The 15679-nt window shown below is 40.0% G+C and overlaps 1 protein-coding gene across 1 annotated transcript in view; it reads left to right on the top strand.

The window, feature by feature from the left end:
• Positions 1 to 304: 304 nt before the first annotated feature.
• The window catches only part of inpp5d (inositol polyphosphate-5-phosphatase D), an 18090-nt gene continuing 2715 nt past the window's right edge, over positions 305 to 15679 (top strand). The window contains exons 1-23 of the mRNA XM_007571369.2: positions 305 to 667; positions 1195 to 1258; positions 6199 to 6334; positions 6444 to 6585; positions 6690 to 6830; positions 6929 to 7013; positions 7100 to 7177; positions 7295 to 7372; positions 7490 to 7613; positions 8551 to 8657; positions 8781 to 8883; positions 8975 to 9171; positions 9988 to 10105; positions 10201 to 10297; positions 10417 to 10555; positions 11547 to 11655; positions 11745 to 11833; positions 12284 to 12365; positions 13807 to 13896; positions 14574 to 14684; positions 14764 to 14843; positions 14925 to 15012; positions 15473 to 15619. Of these exons, the coding sequence (XP_007571431.1) occupies positions 528 to 667; positions 1195 to 1258; positions 6199 to 6334; positions 6444 to 6585; positions 6690 to 6830; positions 6929 to 7013; positions 7100 to 7177; positions 7295 to 7372; positions 7490 to 7613; positions 8551 to 8657; positions 8781 to 8883; positions 8975 to 9171; positions 9988 to 10105; positions 10201 to 10297; positions 10417 to 10555; positions 11547 to 11655; positions 11745 to 11833; positions 12284 to 12365; positions 13807 to 13896; positions 14574 to 14684; positions 14764 to 14843; positions 14925 to 15012; positions 15473 to 15619 (2545 nt within the window). The 5' untranslated portion in view covers positions 305 to 527. The remainder of the gene's footprint in view (positions 668 to 1194; positions 1259 to 6198; positions 6335 to 6443; positions 6586 to 6689; positions 6831 to 6928; positions 7014 to 7099; positions 7178 to 7294; positions 7373 to 7489; positions 7614 to 8550; positions 8658 to 8780; positions 8884 to 8974; positions 9172 to 9987; positions 10106 to 10200; positions 10298 to 10416; positions 10556 to 11546; positions 11656 to 11744; positions 11834 to 12283; positions 12366 to 13806; positions 13897 to 14573; positions 14685 to 14763; positions 14844 to 14924; positions 15013 to 15472; positions 15620 to 15679) is intronic.

The raw sequence follows: 15679 nt of genomic DNA, 5'->3' as shown, positions 1-15679 counted from the left end.
GAAGTTTCCTATCTCTTAAATTTGAGCTTTTTTTTCCAGCATGACAGCAAAGAGTTTCTTCCTACTTCCTATTTTCTCTTCTTGTAGCTCAGTTTCTGCACACAGCAGCACTTCATGAATAGTTCTTATTAATAAGTAAGTGTACAAGGCAGCCTGGGTAATTGTGTTGGTCAATCATTAGGCCATGACGAATGCTACTCCCCCCCCAGTGCAAGCAAACGCCTGTATTTCCATTTTACAGCGCTGGGGATCCGGCATACGGCACCAAAAGGCCCTCCTCTTTGCAACTTCTCAAATGAGGAAGTTCAGAGTAGAGCAGAGCTAGGAGCAGCTTCCTTTTACAGCCTGAAGAGCCACAGAATGATGAAGAGGTAGAACGGACTGTGCAAAGATGAAAACAGCCAAGCAGAAAAGCTGAGATCCAAAACAGCCATAAGGATTTTGCTTAGGGTTTTTTTATTATTATTTTGATTTTGACAGCAGATGCAAATCACTTGAGCTCAGGCTCTTGGGCTGTACAAAACAGGATGCCAAGTCACCAGCCTTGGTACCATGACAATATAACGCGATCCAAAGCTGAGGATCTGCTCTCCAAAGCAGCGAGAGATGGAAGCTTCCTTATCCGGGACAGCGAGTCGGTCCAGGGAGCGTACGCCCTCTGCGTTTTGTAAGTTACCTTTGTTTAATGGCTCTGAATGGAAGTGGAAGTTGATTTAAAGACGCCGCTCCTGATAAAGTCGTCCCAACAAGACTTCCAGGTTCTTGGTCCCGTCAGACTAAAAGTTACCAAACTGTTAACATCATTTGTCTTGTGATTCCATCGCTAAAGCAACAAGATTATAAGTTAAAATTCCCCTGCTGTTCTACGCTGTTTCGCGTCACATCTCTTACATACACACACTCACTCTCATGCACACACACACACACACACACACACACACCGCAACATAAAACTAGTTCCCCTTTATTTGCATTCTTTACTGCCATGCAGCACCGCCCTTTGCCCTCTGCACCATCTTCTTTCACTTTTTGAACCTTAAATATAAAATGCCACCCAACCTGTTCCGATTGCATCCTCATTGCACCAATACTCTTTTGTGTTATTATTATTATTATTTTTTTTTGGTAATAGTGCATCATGTTGTACGTGTCCCATCCCGATGACAGATATTTGCATTTCATTGCTGACCACAGATACCAGAACTGCGTGTACACGTACAGGATCCTGCCTAACGAGGACAAGCAGCTCTCTGTTCAGGTGGGTAGACGGTTCAAAGCGAGCCACAGGTATTTTTGTCTGAAGGTTGCAGGAGTTATTTTGGTCGTTTTGATGTTTGTTAAAATCTAGGCCTGGCGTCCAGTTGTGACGGTGAAACGTCAGTAGATTGTGTTTAGGTTGAAATCTACAGTTAATAATAAAAAATACAATCTTCAACATGGGGTAGTTTTACATTCACTTCCATTCAGTTCATCCAAGAGGAGCCAAATCACAACAAATGTCATCTCAAGGTGCCTTACACAAAAAAAAGAAGAAGAAGAAAAAAACATTTCGGTTCAATCACACAAACATTCCAGTTGCTCATAGTGATCAAACTGAACAGCAGCATGATTAGCTCTTCAAAGTAGCACATCTTCCTAAAAAAAAGAAGTAATTTTTTAGTCAAAATGATTCTGGTAATAAAATAAAATAAAATAAAATAAAATAAAATAAAATAAAATAAAATCAGCTCCTCTTTTTTGCCAAAAGATGTTCTAGGAAAAAAACACCACTTTTGGCAAAAAACATGACCTAAGCCATTATTTTTAGGAAAGTGACAATATGCATGTAGGCTAATAATTTTAGCATGTCCTCTTTTTATTATTGTTCTGAAATAACAAAAATCACTAAAGCCTAAAAAAAAAACCCCACCCACGCCTCTGTATGAATATGTGGGAAGGTGTTATATCTCCAGATTTTAATGACCATGCTAACATCTCAAACTGAGCCGTTTCCTTACAAGTATAGCTAAAGATCACACTTCCCAGCTCTTGAGCTCTGAATGGTCAGCTGTAAAGAAAAATCATAAAATCATCATGATCACCTCCGGAGGTTATCCAAAGATAACCTTTCAGCAGCAAGAGAATCAGAGAGCTCTACAGAGTCCTGTTGCCGCCAGTGCAGAGCTTGCTCAACATTGGCAGCAGGTGGTTGGGAGTGAGAAAACGAGACAGCAGCAAAAACATGCAGAGTATAATTACGCCAATGAATCGTCCCTCTTATTGTTTGGGAAATTTGGAAAATTGTTTGACGGGACAAGAAAATATGAAATCTTTAAGACCTGTGATGTGCCGAAATGGAAGCGTTATAGTTAAAGGGAGTGGATTTTTTTTCTCCATACTGTCAAAAATACTTTTACTTGATTAAGAAACAAAATAAAGCACCTTTCAAGAAATTTCTTCTAACATAGTCAAATCAGGTGGATAGGCACAAACTGATAATCAGTTTCAAGGACTAACAAGTCAAGAATCAGTCAGGATTTGTCCCACAGGTTGATTTCCACCATGTCAACATGAACAGTAGAGGTTGTACAGAATGTAAATGACTTTAGACAAACATTTGCTCATTTATATGTACAACTCATCAATACACTTTAGTATACCATGTCAAAAACCTGACAGACCTGAAGGCTACAAATTAATTCATAAATCAGTGAATGTTCTGTGTGAGGAATCCTGGCGTCCGGTGCGTAAATACATAACCGATCTCTGGTATTCATTCTCTACTGACCAGGTCAGCACATCCTCGATGTTTTGGGAACGTGAGTTTAAATGAAGTGGTGACTTAAAATGGACTGTTGGAAGAGATGGAAAGTAGAGTTAAGTTATCAGGGCCTGAAGGAAAGCAAAACTTCATTGTGCTCATAATATTTATTGGCTTGATGTTTCCTACCTTTACCATAAATCTGAGCTGTAAGCCGGAGGAAAACATGATGTCATCCACAGGTGTAAAGGACTTCAGCATTTTAGAACGGCAGCGAACGATATGGCATAGATGATCAATCAGTATTGTTGTTAAATTCAATCATTTTTTAAAAATTGGTAATTTTATTTGGCAAACATATATATATATAAATTAAATTAGTTTAATACTACATTAAGGACACAACTGGTATGTGTTCACAACAGCCAGTTCACAATGCAAGGCAGAAGCAAAGACAAAAATATTATTTTTTTAAAAGGTTTTGTTGGCTCTAGTGGCCTTTATTTGAAAGTAGTTTGACAGGAAAGAGCGTTATGAGAGAGAGGGAAGACATGCAGCAAACGTCACCAGGCTGGGAATTGAACCTGTGACCACCAGCATGAGGACTAAGGCCTCAATACATGGGCTGTGCTTTGCCCCTGAGCTACCACAGCACCCCTTAGTTATTTTATTATTAAATAATTTCCTGGATTAGAAACCAATAACCTTTTGGAAAATTGATTTCTAATTAACCAGTCAAAGAAGTGATGGATTTAATTTTAATTTTGGACAACCAATATGGCGGTTTAAAACGGATGTACACTCGCAAGATGGCAACTTCAGACGGAAATAAAGAAGCAAGCTCCGTGTCCCTATTTTATCAGACCTTGTAAGTCTCATTTTTAAGCTCCGTTAATAACAATATGAATTATTTATGAGCGTCGCCTGCAGCACGAGCGGGAAAAGATCTGTTGTTAGCACAGCAAAATACTAGCTAGTTTATTTTAGCATTAGCATAATGTTTCACATTCTGGGATTTAGAGGGGGTTTTATTTATTTATTTATTTATTTTTTTACCAGACTCTTTGTCCTCGGTGTGTAGTTTGGTCCTTCGCGGCAGGAGGCCCAACACATTGGCCTACAAAAATGAAAAAGAAAAACTGGTTATGGCAGCATCATGCTGTGGTTACAGCTTTCTTCAGAGGACAGGCTGATGAAGCAGCTCAGTTGGTTGCGCTTCATCAAGGTCATTTTTAGTCATGAATTTTAAAGTTCTAAATAGATTAAAATTAAATTCAGTCATTAAAAAAAAAATCACAGCCACGTTTGAGCTAAAATTAGGAGATTATGCCTTTCCGTCTGTGACCAGAAAGAGTTCAAGATCTGTTATATATTTTTTCATCGTTGCCAATTTCCTAAGATGAATCAGTTCCTCTAATTAGGACCTGCTGCATATTCTAAGACTTAAAAATTAGCTGTAATGTTGCCTAATTAAAAGGATCAAAAGGTCATTTTAGGCCTAAACATTACAATAGACCTAAGAAGTTTTTTTCTAAAAAACTGAGCTGCTTGAATATGAGATGTTTCAAAGAAGAAAGGATTTGAATTCCTCTTGCAGGAGTTCACAGGTGTCCAAAATGCAGTCTGGGGTCTGTTTGCACCTGCTGGACTCATTTTGTGCAAATTAAGAGTGACACAAATTTGGCACTCTCAGACCATGGACCATGGAAAATATGACGTAAAACACATCTACTTTAACCACGATGTTTGCTTTCTGTTTCTATTTTATTTTTTTTAAATGGACCACATCCAGCAACAGATTTTCACTCAAAAACAGACTTTGGTGGATCCAGATGTGCAAATAATTAAGTGATTAAGCCAAACATGAAGTGTTTTCAAAGAAAGAGTGACTCAGGTACTGAGAATTGATTATATTAGATTTTGTCTATTTTTCTTTAAAAAAAAAAAAAAAGCAATCTGAAAGCCTTTTTCTGTGGTTTTTGTTTGGAAAAAAAAAAAAGTATACCGTTTTTTTCCCGGTAGGTTTTGATTGGACGATTTTGACCCACGTGACACAAAATGTTTGGACACTAGAAAGAAATCAATGAGTTTAAAGTTGGATTAGCGTGTGTTTTGACAAGTGGGAATATTTGAGCTGTTTTCGGTTTATTTCAGATTAGCTGTGAACTCAGTTTAGCTCAGTCAGAGGCTCCAAATCTGAACCTACAATCTCTGCTCTGCTTTCCTTCCGAGACGAACGTCAACCCGTGTTTTGCATCTTCTGGTGCGAGTTGATCAAATGTAGCTCAACTTTCACCCACTTTCTCTGAACGAATTACATTTGACTAATGAAAATGACTTAGACGAACAAAAGAAGCGGTGTCGAACTCCATTGCCCTGCAAAAGAATTTACATTTTTTGAGCTTTTACAAGTAATTACGCCGCAAATACCGAAGAAGTGAAGCATCTCAGCGTCACTGTGAAAATCTTCACCAGCAATCACCTGAAAGATGCTGGAATGAATGTGAGTGCATCCCCGGTGAGTCAGAACCACAGCATGATACTCCTACCGTCGTGTTTCAGTGTGGAGATGCAGCGCCGTGTGGTTTCAGTTTTTCTCGCCGCATAAAGCGGTTTGTAAACATAGTTGTTTTTTTTCTGTTTCAGTCTCTAGCCGCACTTTCATAAAAAGGCAAGCTTTTCTTGTCTGGGGTTTGGGGTGTACAAACTTTTTCTAACGTGGGCCAAAATCGTCAATTCAAGAGCGCTCGCGAGCTGGAAAATAAAACTGGAAATATTTTTATTAAGCAAAGAATTTTTATTTTTTATTTTTATTTTTTGTGTTTTCTTTGTTGAAAGAAAGTCAACCACTTTACGTATTTATTGTGAATAAAACTGAAGAAGATTTGACTTCGGTCATATTTATTTGAAAAACATTTAACAATGTAAATTAAATTTGTGTTAGAGTGTAAGTCAACGTGTGGTCCATAACCACTATGACATTAAACGGAAAGCAGAAAGACTGATTTTTAAGAAATGAATACTTTGCTGTATGTAACATTTTGACTTTAATTTGTGAAAATTCGTTAAAAAAAGAGTCTCCATCTTCCTGAACCATCTGCACTGGTGGAACAAGTTTGTGTCATTGTCAAAAGGACCTTTGAATGATACAAACTTTGTTAGCTTTGCAGCTGTGCCATTTGTCTGTTTTTGTCCTTATTTCTTTTATTGTCAGATGATGGATTAAAGTAGAAAAGTTTCAACTTTTGAAACTCAGAAAATTTCCAAGTCTTTATTTTTTTTTCTAGAAAATTTCAGAGATTAATCTAAAAATCGTTGACTTTTTTTGTTGTTGTTGTTGTGAAAATGAACTCCCATCTCCTTTATCTTTTATTTTTATCCACAGCAGCTCAGATACGCTGTCATAGAATTGCGATTTTCTGCAGAACTATTTATTTATTTATTTATTTTTACTGCAGGCCTCTGAAGGCGTTCCCATCCGGTTCTTCACGATGCTGCCTGAGCTGGTGGAGGCGTACTACAACCCCAACATGGGCCTGGTCACACACCTGCAGTACCCGGTCCAGAGGGAGGAGGAGGCAGAAGAAGAGCAAGGTCAGTTCGCCCTCCACCCCACTTCAAAAAAAGAAAAGAAAAAAAAAAACTAACATGCTGCAACCTCAGCCAACTCTCACACCTCCCATCTCTGTGGTTTGTGTCCCAGAATCCAACAGTCTTCCTCCACAGCTTCCACCCAGGAACTTTCTGGCCGACGCCAAAGAAAGTGAAACCAAGACGTCTGAGCAGGCCACCAAGTCCCTGTCGGACATGTACCTGATGAGGCTGCAGCACATGGACCTGTCCGCGTACGGAGAAAAGAATAAAATTCACAGCTACATGTTGCTGATTTGTAACTCCAGTAGCTGCGGATGTTGCTGCAGAGTGTTTCAGTTTTCACTGGTGCTTCCAGGCTGTCAGAGGAACACCAGATGGCTGTCCAGGAGTACTTCAGGACGTCCATCTGCCTGGACGCGGAGCAGGTGCAAAATGGAAACCCCAACCTGCCTGGCCTCAAGAAGCTCATCACGGCTGTGTGCAAAAATCTAAACTGGTGCGTTTGCCACTCAGGACGTCAGATTTTTAAAATTTTTTTTAGAATAGAGAGATTTAATCTGACCATTCTGACTTTTTTTTTTTCCTCTGAGCCAGTGAGATCTCTCGAGTCCTCCCTGCTCTCGAGATCTTCCACAGAGCGCTGGACCAGCAGCTGTCCCCGGGCATTGGGCCTAAACAGGTTGGTGGCCATCTTGATCCTTAGCATTACTCTCACACAGACGCAAAACAAAAAGAAACCTGATCTCATGCTGCATTTTTCTCCAGATTCTTGTAGATTCTGGACAATCTATAAGCTACAGGCTGGAGCAACTCACCAAACTGCTCTACTCCATAGAGGACAAGGTATGGGCAGCTGCACACATGCTGGTCACTTTTCTCCTCATTTCCTGGGAGATTACCCGTATGACGTCTGTCGGTGAGAGAGAGGGGGAAAAAAGCACTTCTTCTTTCACTTTTCAGGCCAAAAGTTCTGTTTTCGAGGCTGTCGGCTATGATGGAGGCCACCGGAAATCTCTTATACCGATTGTTTCGTTTGAGGTGCTTCCCCTTCAGTTTTTTTTTTTTCTTACATTAAACGTCATTGATAAAAAGAAACAGAATAAAACTTATGCAGGTCTGTGGTTTTATTTGATACGATTCCTTCTTGACTGGCAGGTAAAGCAAGAGTCGCTCGGCATTTCAACAAAGATGGTTCTGAAGGTGGACGTCGAAAGCGGGAAACTCTTCTTCAAGAAGTCCAAAGACGGACCGGAAGATAAATACTTTGTTCACAATAAAAGTAAGGTTCACCCTCTCTGGGTTCAGTTGTTTTAATATATCATCTGAACTTTATATTTAAGCCTAGATAATGTAGCTCTGCCTAACCAATAGCTTAAAAAAAATGCCCCAAAAGGTGACAGCAGTTTTTACTTTCCCTTTCAGTTTGCATTTGGTCTATTTTAGTTTGGATCTTCTTTAGGTTTATGAAAGATTATAATTCCACCATCTTCACAGCTGAAAACAAACCCTTAATGATTCTCAACTTTCTAATCTACTGGGAGAGGAGCCTTTACTGTCCGCTGGAATAGTAAAATAAACATTTATTTGTTTTAAATTGATGCCAGTCTGTCGTTTTGATTAAGAGACTGAACTTATTTCACAACCATATAGAAAACAAAAGTTTAAATGTAGAGATAAAACCTGTTTCTGTGAATGTGTTGGAGAGCTGAAACCCAGCGTTTTACATTTTTAATCTTGAATATTTAAATCCTTGGAGGAGTCATGATCTAACCTCGAGACATAACAAAATCCTCTAACAACAAGTGTTCATACGCCAACTCCCCGTCAGGACGTCCCGCATAACTTCATTTTTACGCTGCGTTTGAGCTACGTTCACAGGAAAAATGTGAAAATGTTTTCTCATTTTAGCGAAGCGCAAAACCCGTCAAGACTAGAAAACTTTCTGGATCTAAGTCGATAAAAAAAAAAAAAGTTGTTAGAACAAGATCGATATCTCGTTAAAACCAAGATATGTTCCCTTTCAAATAAAAAAGATTTAAGAACATCTCTATGGATTTTTAGATGTCGTCTAGAGGGAACAGGGTGGGCAGATGGAGAACCTTCTCTGTCAGAGGAGCGTATTTTTATATGTCATTGAAACAACAAACTTTGTGGTTTCTGTTCAGTATTTTTACAGCTTTGTCAGCTTTAATTTTAATCGTTTTCACGTTCTTCAGTCCTACAGCTGGTAAAATCCCAGAAAATGCATGCTAAGCTCATCATCGTGGTGGAGACGGAGAAAGAGAAGATTCTGCGTAAAGAGTTTGTGTTTGACGACACAAAGGTGAGTCCATCCGAGAACTTTCTGCTGCTGTGCTATGAGAAAACACTGAAACAGCCACTGTCCTCCATCGTTTGCTCACTTTCAGACTATTTTCTCTCCGTTTTTTGTCTCGATTGCTTAAAGAAAAGAGAAGGCTTTTGTCAGCTGCTTCAGCAGATGAAGAACAAGCACTCGGAAAAGCCGGAGCCGGACATGATCACGGTGTTTGTTGGCACCTGGAATATGGGTAAGGAACGCTTCTCCACGCGTGGCGACCAATTCCAAATTTAGCCGGACGTCGAAATGCTAACGTGAACGACGACCCCCTAAACCCACAGGAAACGCCGGTCCTCCTCCCAATATCGACTCATGGTTTCACTGTAAGGGCCTGGGGAAAACGCGGGACGACACGGCGGACCACATTCCACACGACGTGTACGTCATCGGGACCCAGGAGGATCCGCTGGGCGAGAGGGAGTGGTCGGACACGGTGAAGAACGCCCTGAGGAAAATCACAAACATCAGCTTCAAGCAGGTGAGTGTCACGGTGGAAAAGTATTCACACCCCTTTCTTATGTGTACTGCTGTTGTTTTTTCCCCCACATTTCTGTTATGTTCCAGCCACAAACTGCAGCGTGTTTTATTGAGTTGCTCCTTGACCAACACAAGGTTGGGTAATGGAAAAATAATTTTAAAAAATGTGAAAATTGTGTCGTTTACATTTACTCTAATGATAAAATCTAAATTTAGAATATCAATAAGTTTCAGCAAGTCAAATTTAAGACTTTTTCAGTTCCACAGTGAGTGATATTTAAGAGACGAAAAACTACAAATACAGTGGATGCTTGGGGGATCCTGCTGCATTACAATCAACCATCTCAAACCTCCTGTTGGGCCTGGCTTAAAAGTTTATCTTTGCATAGCCTCATATGGGTTAGCAACAGGTAACCCATATGAGCTGGTAACAAATTTAAGGCCAAGTTAAATGTTTTATACAAATTTAAGACATTTTAAGGCCTTATTTTTAGATACTTGAATTTAAAAGTTTTTAAAGATGCACAAACACCTTTTATGTGCATTCTAAAGTAAAAAAAAATATATAAAAATATAATCCAACTGTGTGTAATTTAATGTCAGTTTAAAAGCAGCTGCCTCCAAGCTAAGTAGAGAATATTAGTGTAGAAAAAGCATCACAGGAACTCAGCCGGCAGGTCAGAGAGAAAGTTGTGGAGATGTTTAAAGCAGAGTTAGGTTTTAAAGCAATATCCAAATCTTTTCTCAGAGAAAAGAAAAAAGGAAAGACAGACAATTTCTGGTGAAAAGCAGTAAGTAACAGATTTCCGTCTCTCAGGTAGCGATTCACACTCTGTGGAACATTCGGATCATCGTCCTGGCCAAGCCCGAGCATGAAAACAGGATCTCCCACGTGTTTTCAGACAGCGTGAAGACGGGCATTGCCAACACTTTGGGTGAGCGTTTCCACGTCTCCGCGAGGCGCCGATCGCCCGTCATAAAGGCCGACGTAAAGACAGAGTCTAGTCTGTAACATGCGGCTTGTTTACAGGAAACAAAGGAGCCGTGGGAGTGTCCTTCATGTTCAACGGCACATCCTTCGGATTTGTCAACAGCCACCTGACCTCTGGGAGTGAGAAGAAGCTCAGGTGAGATCGGTGTCATGGAGTTTGAAATCAGACGTCTTCAATAGACACGAACGTTGACTCTGTAGTCAAAAGGATTTCTTAATCTTGAGCGGGTCACAGTGGACTTTCTTTGTCTGCAGACGGAATCAGAACTACGTCAGCATCCTGCGATTTCTGAACCTGGGCGACAAAAAGCTGAATCCGTTCGACATCACGCATCGCTTCACGCACCTCATCTGGCTGGGAGACTTAAACTATCGTGTTGACCTGCCGTCTTCAGTAGGTTTCCCTGGTCGTATTTGATGGCTCATCATGTCCAGGAGTTGGACAAAGTAGTTGGAATGATGATGATGATGTGTAGAAAGGCTTAAGATATTGGAGGAAGCAGAGAGACAGAGACGTTTCACCATTCCTCCTGGGATGATCTCTCCAGAGTGTCTGGTCTTTCTCCAGTGCTCCAGCCTGCAGCTTCTCTGTATGTTGACACATGTGGCTTATTTTAATGGGACTGTTAGAGGACACTGGGAACTGTGACTTCAATTTCATTTTAGTTTTTTTCAAAATTAAAGTTTCAGTGTGAGATTTGTGGTACTGCAAAAAAAAAAAAAAGTTTAGATGAGCTGCTTGTACGTCTTTCAGTTCTCAGTTTGTATTCATCAGCCTGTCCTGGAGAGCTTATTGGTTCCCCCAGTGACTTTAATGCAACCTCCGATGAATAGCTGCATGTCATATTACACAGAGTCATCATGACTGTGCAGTCCAGCTGAGTGAAGGTGTCTGCATGGTGGCTCAGTGTCTCGCTGAACCACTTTTAGCAGCAGTGATGACCTTATCAGTCTCTCCATAGGTTGGCAGAAGGTTGCTTCAGTTCGCTGACATTTGCCGCACAACTTGCAAGGGATGACTTCGTCTTTTTGGCGGTGGGGGTTCGCGTAAGAAGCTGTTAACAGTCACTATCTTACCTCGCGGTAGATGACCAGAGTAGTTTTTGAGCAGAACAGTTGGGAAATACTTCAACACAAACTCTGTTTTACATACCTAATGCACTAGTTCTGCATTTTATGGTTAGTTACAGTGAAGTGTGCGACTTAAATTGAAGGCTGCAGCAATAAACCTCCAATTTGACCAGGTTTAGATTTCATATCTAGCTTGAAATATTGCTTTGGTTTTCAGACCTCCATTTTTTTTTTCTTCCATGTCAACAAGATTTGTGTCTGCAGTACAAATAACTTTAAGTCATGAACAGTCACTGCACGGTTTCCCTTTGCAGGACGCCGAGAACATTGTGACGAAGATCAAGCAGCAGCAGTACCAGGACCTCCTCAGTAGAGACCAGCTCGGCATCGAGCGGAACGACGGGAAGGTCTTCCTGCATTTCGGTGAGTTCAGTTGAGTCCAAACCCGTTGCAGGCATGCGGCTGCTGGGTCGGCGCTAAAACCTCAAATCTAATCTTTCTGCTGATTGCAGAGGAGGAGGAAATCACATTTCCACCCACCTACCGCTTTGAGAGAGACACACGAGACAAATATGCCTACACAAAGGCCAAAGCCACCGGGGTGAGGAGGCTGACTTTACTCCTTCTGTCCTGCACTGTAAATACTGAGCCATCAGAACAATAACAATATTTGGAATATAAATGAGTGGTGTTACTTTGTTTGAACGTGGCAAGATATCCGTAAATCAGACACAAAAACAAAAAAGTATCATCATCTTTCTACAATAATATCCTAAATCATTTTTTACCTAATGATTTTTTTTTATTATTTTTTATGGGAATCATCTTTTGGCAATAAAAAAGGGATTTTTTTTTTGTTTGTTAGTTTTTTTTCCCCCAAAATCAGTTTTGGAATCACTGAGGCCATTATTTTAGGAAGGTGACAGCATGTTACCTTTTTTTGTGTGTTACTTCTTCTTCTTTTTTTTTTTTATTTTATTTTTTTATAGTTTTTCAATGGAAACTGTAATAAAATTCAGTTTTATTAACTACAAAAAAATTACATTTGCAGACGAAATACAACTTGCCATCGTGGTGCGACCGAGTCCTGCGGAAGTCATATCCTCTAGTTCACGTCGTGTGCCAGGCGTATGGTGAGTATTTATCCTGGGTCGTCCAATGACACAGCTTTTCTTATGAAAAGCAAATGAATGTTGCGTTACCTCCAAATGTTTTTCATTTTAAGCGAGTGGTTTCCTTTCATTAAATGTAACATAGCAATTTGTTTTCATTTGTTTATATTTTTTTATTTCATTCACTTAGTAATAAATCTAAAGGGTTTTTGTAACACCTAAGACAAATCATGAATGACAAGGAGGAGAAAAAAGTGTAAACTTTTATCTGCGCCCTACCATTTAACGTAGAACTAAATTTTAAAAGCTGCAAAACTGACAGAAATCTGCGTGTTGGGCTAGTGGGTGCAGTTTATAAATTCCATTTTTTTCTCAGAAGTCAAAATTTTCATGTTCCAACCTGGAAAAAATGGACATAAACGTCTCCTGACCACAAAATCCAACATGGCTGCCATGAATTTAAAACCTTTTGACAGTTGCAGTAAAAATGTCACACTTTCACTTCTGTTTTAATGCTCACACAGCCCCGCACAAGTGTGTGTGCTTAATCAACATGTTGATGTCAGTTTAAAATGCAGAGACATACACTGCACTGCTCGTGTTGCTAGTAGCGGCAAGCTTTGTAACTATGCATTTTATTTACCGAATCGAACTGGTTTTCTGGCTTGTAACTACAACACAGTTAAGTCAGGATTAATGCCAGTTCCAGATCCAAGATTTTACTAAAGAGGCAACAATTCTGCAGCATAAGAAGCTCCTGGTTCTGTCTGGTGTTACTAATTTTCAATTCTCCATTTCTTTCTTCTTCTTTTTTTATCAGCTTCCGTTTAAAGAACAAATCAGTGATCTACATTGCAGAACACACTCTGAACACTCTGTTTCTACACTGAAACACTGTGACATCAGCAGCATCCTCTATAGCAGGGGTTGGAAAATCTTTAAGAAAACCTGTTGGACACAAGAACAGACTTAAGATTCAGCATCCAGTGAGAAATGCAGCTGGAGCTACAATGTAATGGTTTATGTCAGAGTTTTCCTGGTTTAGAATGGCCTAGTCAAAGTGTAGACCTAAATACAATTGAAAATGTTCAAGACTGATGCTCAGAGCAGCTCACCATCCGGTCTGACTGAGCACTTTGTTAAAAGACCTTCAGCTGTAATTGCAGTGATTGGTTGTTTCTGCAAAGCATTGACTCACAGAGACTGAGTACAAATTTGTGGGACACTTTTTAATTGTTTGTTTTGCAGGAAAAAATGAAAACAGAGTAAAATATGTATCATTTTTATCCCCATTTCACAACTACGCTCTGTTTAGAGTTCCTTGAACTTGTTTTTTGCGCCTTCATTACTTGAGAACACCAGTCTGTTTGTGTTGCTTTGTTTTATGTCTTTCGTTCATGAATGTTTGACATGCAACCACAACATCTGATGAGAACTCCCACTGGGCCTTTTGTCCTCACAGGATGCACTAATGACATCATGACCAGTGACCACTCACCTGTTTTTGCTTCATTTGAAGTCGGAGTTGCGTCGCAGTTTGTCTCCAAGCAAGGTAGGAGAACCAGTTGGCCCAAAGCGGGGGAGGTGGGCCGGAGGGTGTCGGACTGATTTTCATTTTGGGCCATATCAAGATCACCAATGTCTTTAGAGGATTGTATTATAGAATGGCACCATGTGCCTGGACAACACATAATGATGTCCCTTTAAAGTAAAGTCTCTTTGAACCTGTAGTAATGGCTCTTAATATTTTTGCCTGATAATGATGTGAAACCAACTGATGTTTCAAATATAGTTTATAGTTGTAATCAAGAATACAGATTTGTCCTTCATTTGTGCTTTGAATTTACACAATAAAAGACATTTAGTAGATCTAATTTTTGGTTTTTAGGCTTTAAACTTTGAGGGGTTTTTTTTTCATATTATTTTCCACAAACGTCAACATCCCACAGAAAAAAATTTGATTCTATCCTTTTTATTTATTACAAAGTTTTATGTTTTTTCTTAATTTTAAAACCTAAAAATAGAAACAAAACAGTGTTTCCTTATAAATGACAATAAAATTCCTAAAATAGAATTTTTTTTTTACAAAGGTTATATTACATTCATGTCTCTTTGGATTATAAAGAGCTCCCTGTTTTAGGGCCTTGAGTCTGACGCATGTGGCCTAAGTCAATCAAAGATGGCCGCGCCCTGCGGTCTGATGCCTTGGTCTTTGCTTTGACTCTTCAGATCCCAACAGCGCTCCTCAGGGTGGGATCCAGATCATGAACTGTGTGGCCATCCTGCTGACGAAGTCAAAGACCAGGTTCTTCATCGAGTTTCACTCCAGCTGCTTGGAGAGTACGTTTTATCTGACTCAGCACGTTTAATCCGCAGCTAAAAGATCCAGAAACTGATCAAAAACAAACGTCTTCCACAGAAACTGTGAAGACCTCAGAAGGAGACAACACGGAACAATCCGACGGCTCCATAAAAGTTTGGTTCGGGAATAAAGTCGAGGTAAAATGAAGCAGGTTTTTTTTTTTTTTTTCTTCATGGTTAAAACTGAATCGTTGATTGCCTCATTCCCGTCTCTCCAAGCTCACGCCGATCATTTCCGACCCCGATTACCTGCTGGAGCAGCACATCCTCATCTGCGTCAAATCCACAGATTGTGACGAGTCGTACGGTAAGTGAGAGGGGACAAGGTGGGAGAAGACATTGTCAAAATGTTTCTGTACGTACTTCACCTCCTCTGTGAAGGATGTAACAAAATGTAATGTGTGTTTTTGTTGTTTTTTTTCCAGAGAATTTCTGAGATTAATTTCAAAATTTCAGATGTTTTTTGCCGGAATTGTAAACTTTTTTTTCCCTCTACTTTTTACATTTACTTGAGTAAAAATATGTCGAAGTACTGCGACATTTACTCAAATTTTATTTTTTGCCTGTCCACTCATCTGTGTCAGTTTGCCTTAGCAGGTTCCTTGAATCCACTGTCTTTGAATTTATAATTACACCGGAGCTTAAATATTGCTTTCTAAAGAATTGGTCAATTTTAACCCCATAAGAGACTAATGGACAAAAAAGTTTAGATTTTTTAAGTGTGATTTTAAAGGACCTCACGATCGGCTGGTGTTTGCTTCCTGAAGGGGAGGGATGCGTTGCGCTGCGAGCCGCCCAGTTCTGCTACAGGGAGTTCCAGATCACGCTGACCCACCAGGGAGAGAAGACGGGCACGCTGACCGGGGGCATCCAGCTGCGCACCTCCGAGTTCAAGCCCACTGAGAAGCTATACGGTGAGGCTGGGAGGAGGAAAACAACCCTCAATCAATCAATCAATCAATCAATCAATCAAT

Source organism: Poecilia formosa, unplaced genomic scaffold, assembly GCF_000485575.1.
Source record: "Poecilia formosa unplaced genomic scaffold, Poecilia_formosa-5.1.2 Scaffold279, whole genome shotgun sequence".
Classification (NCBI taxonomy): Eukaryota; Metazoa; Chordata; class Actinopteri; order Cyprinodontiformes; family Poeciliidae; genus Poecilia; species Poecilia formosa.
Note: the sequence above shows the minus strand (reverse complement) of the source record. Positions and strands in the feature narration are given on the sequence as shown.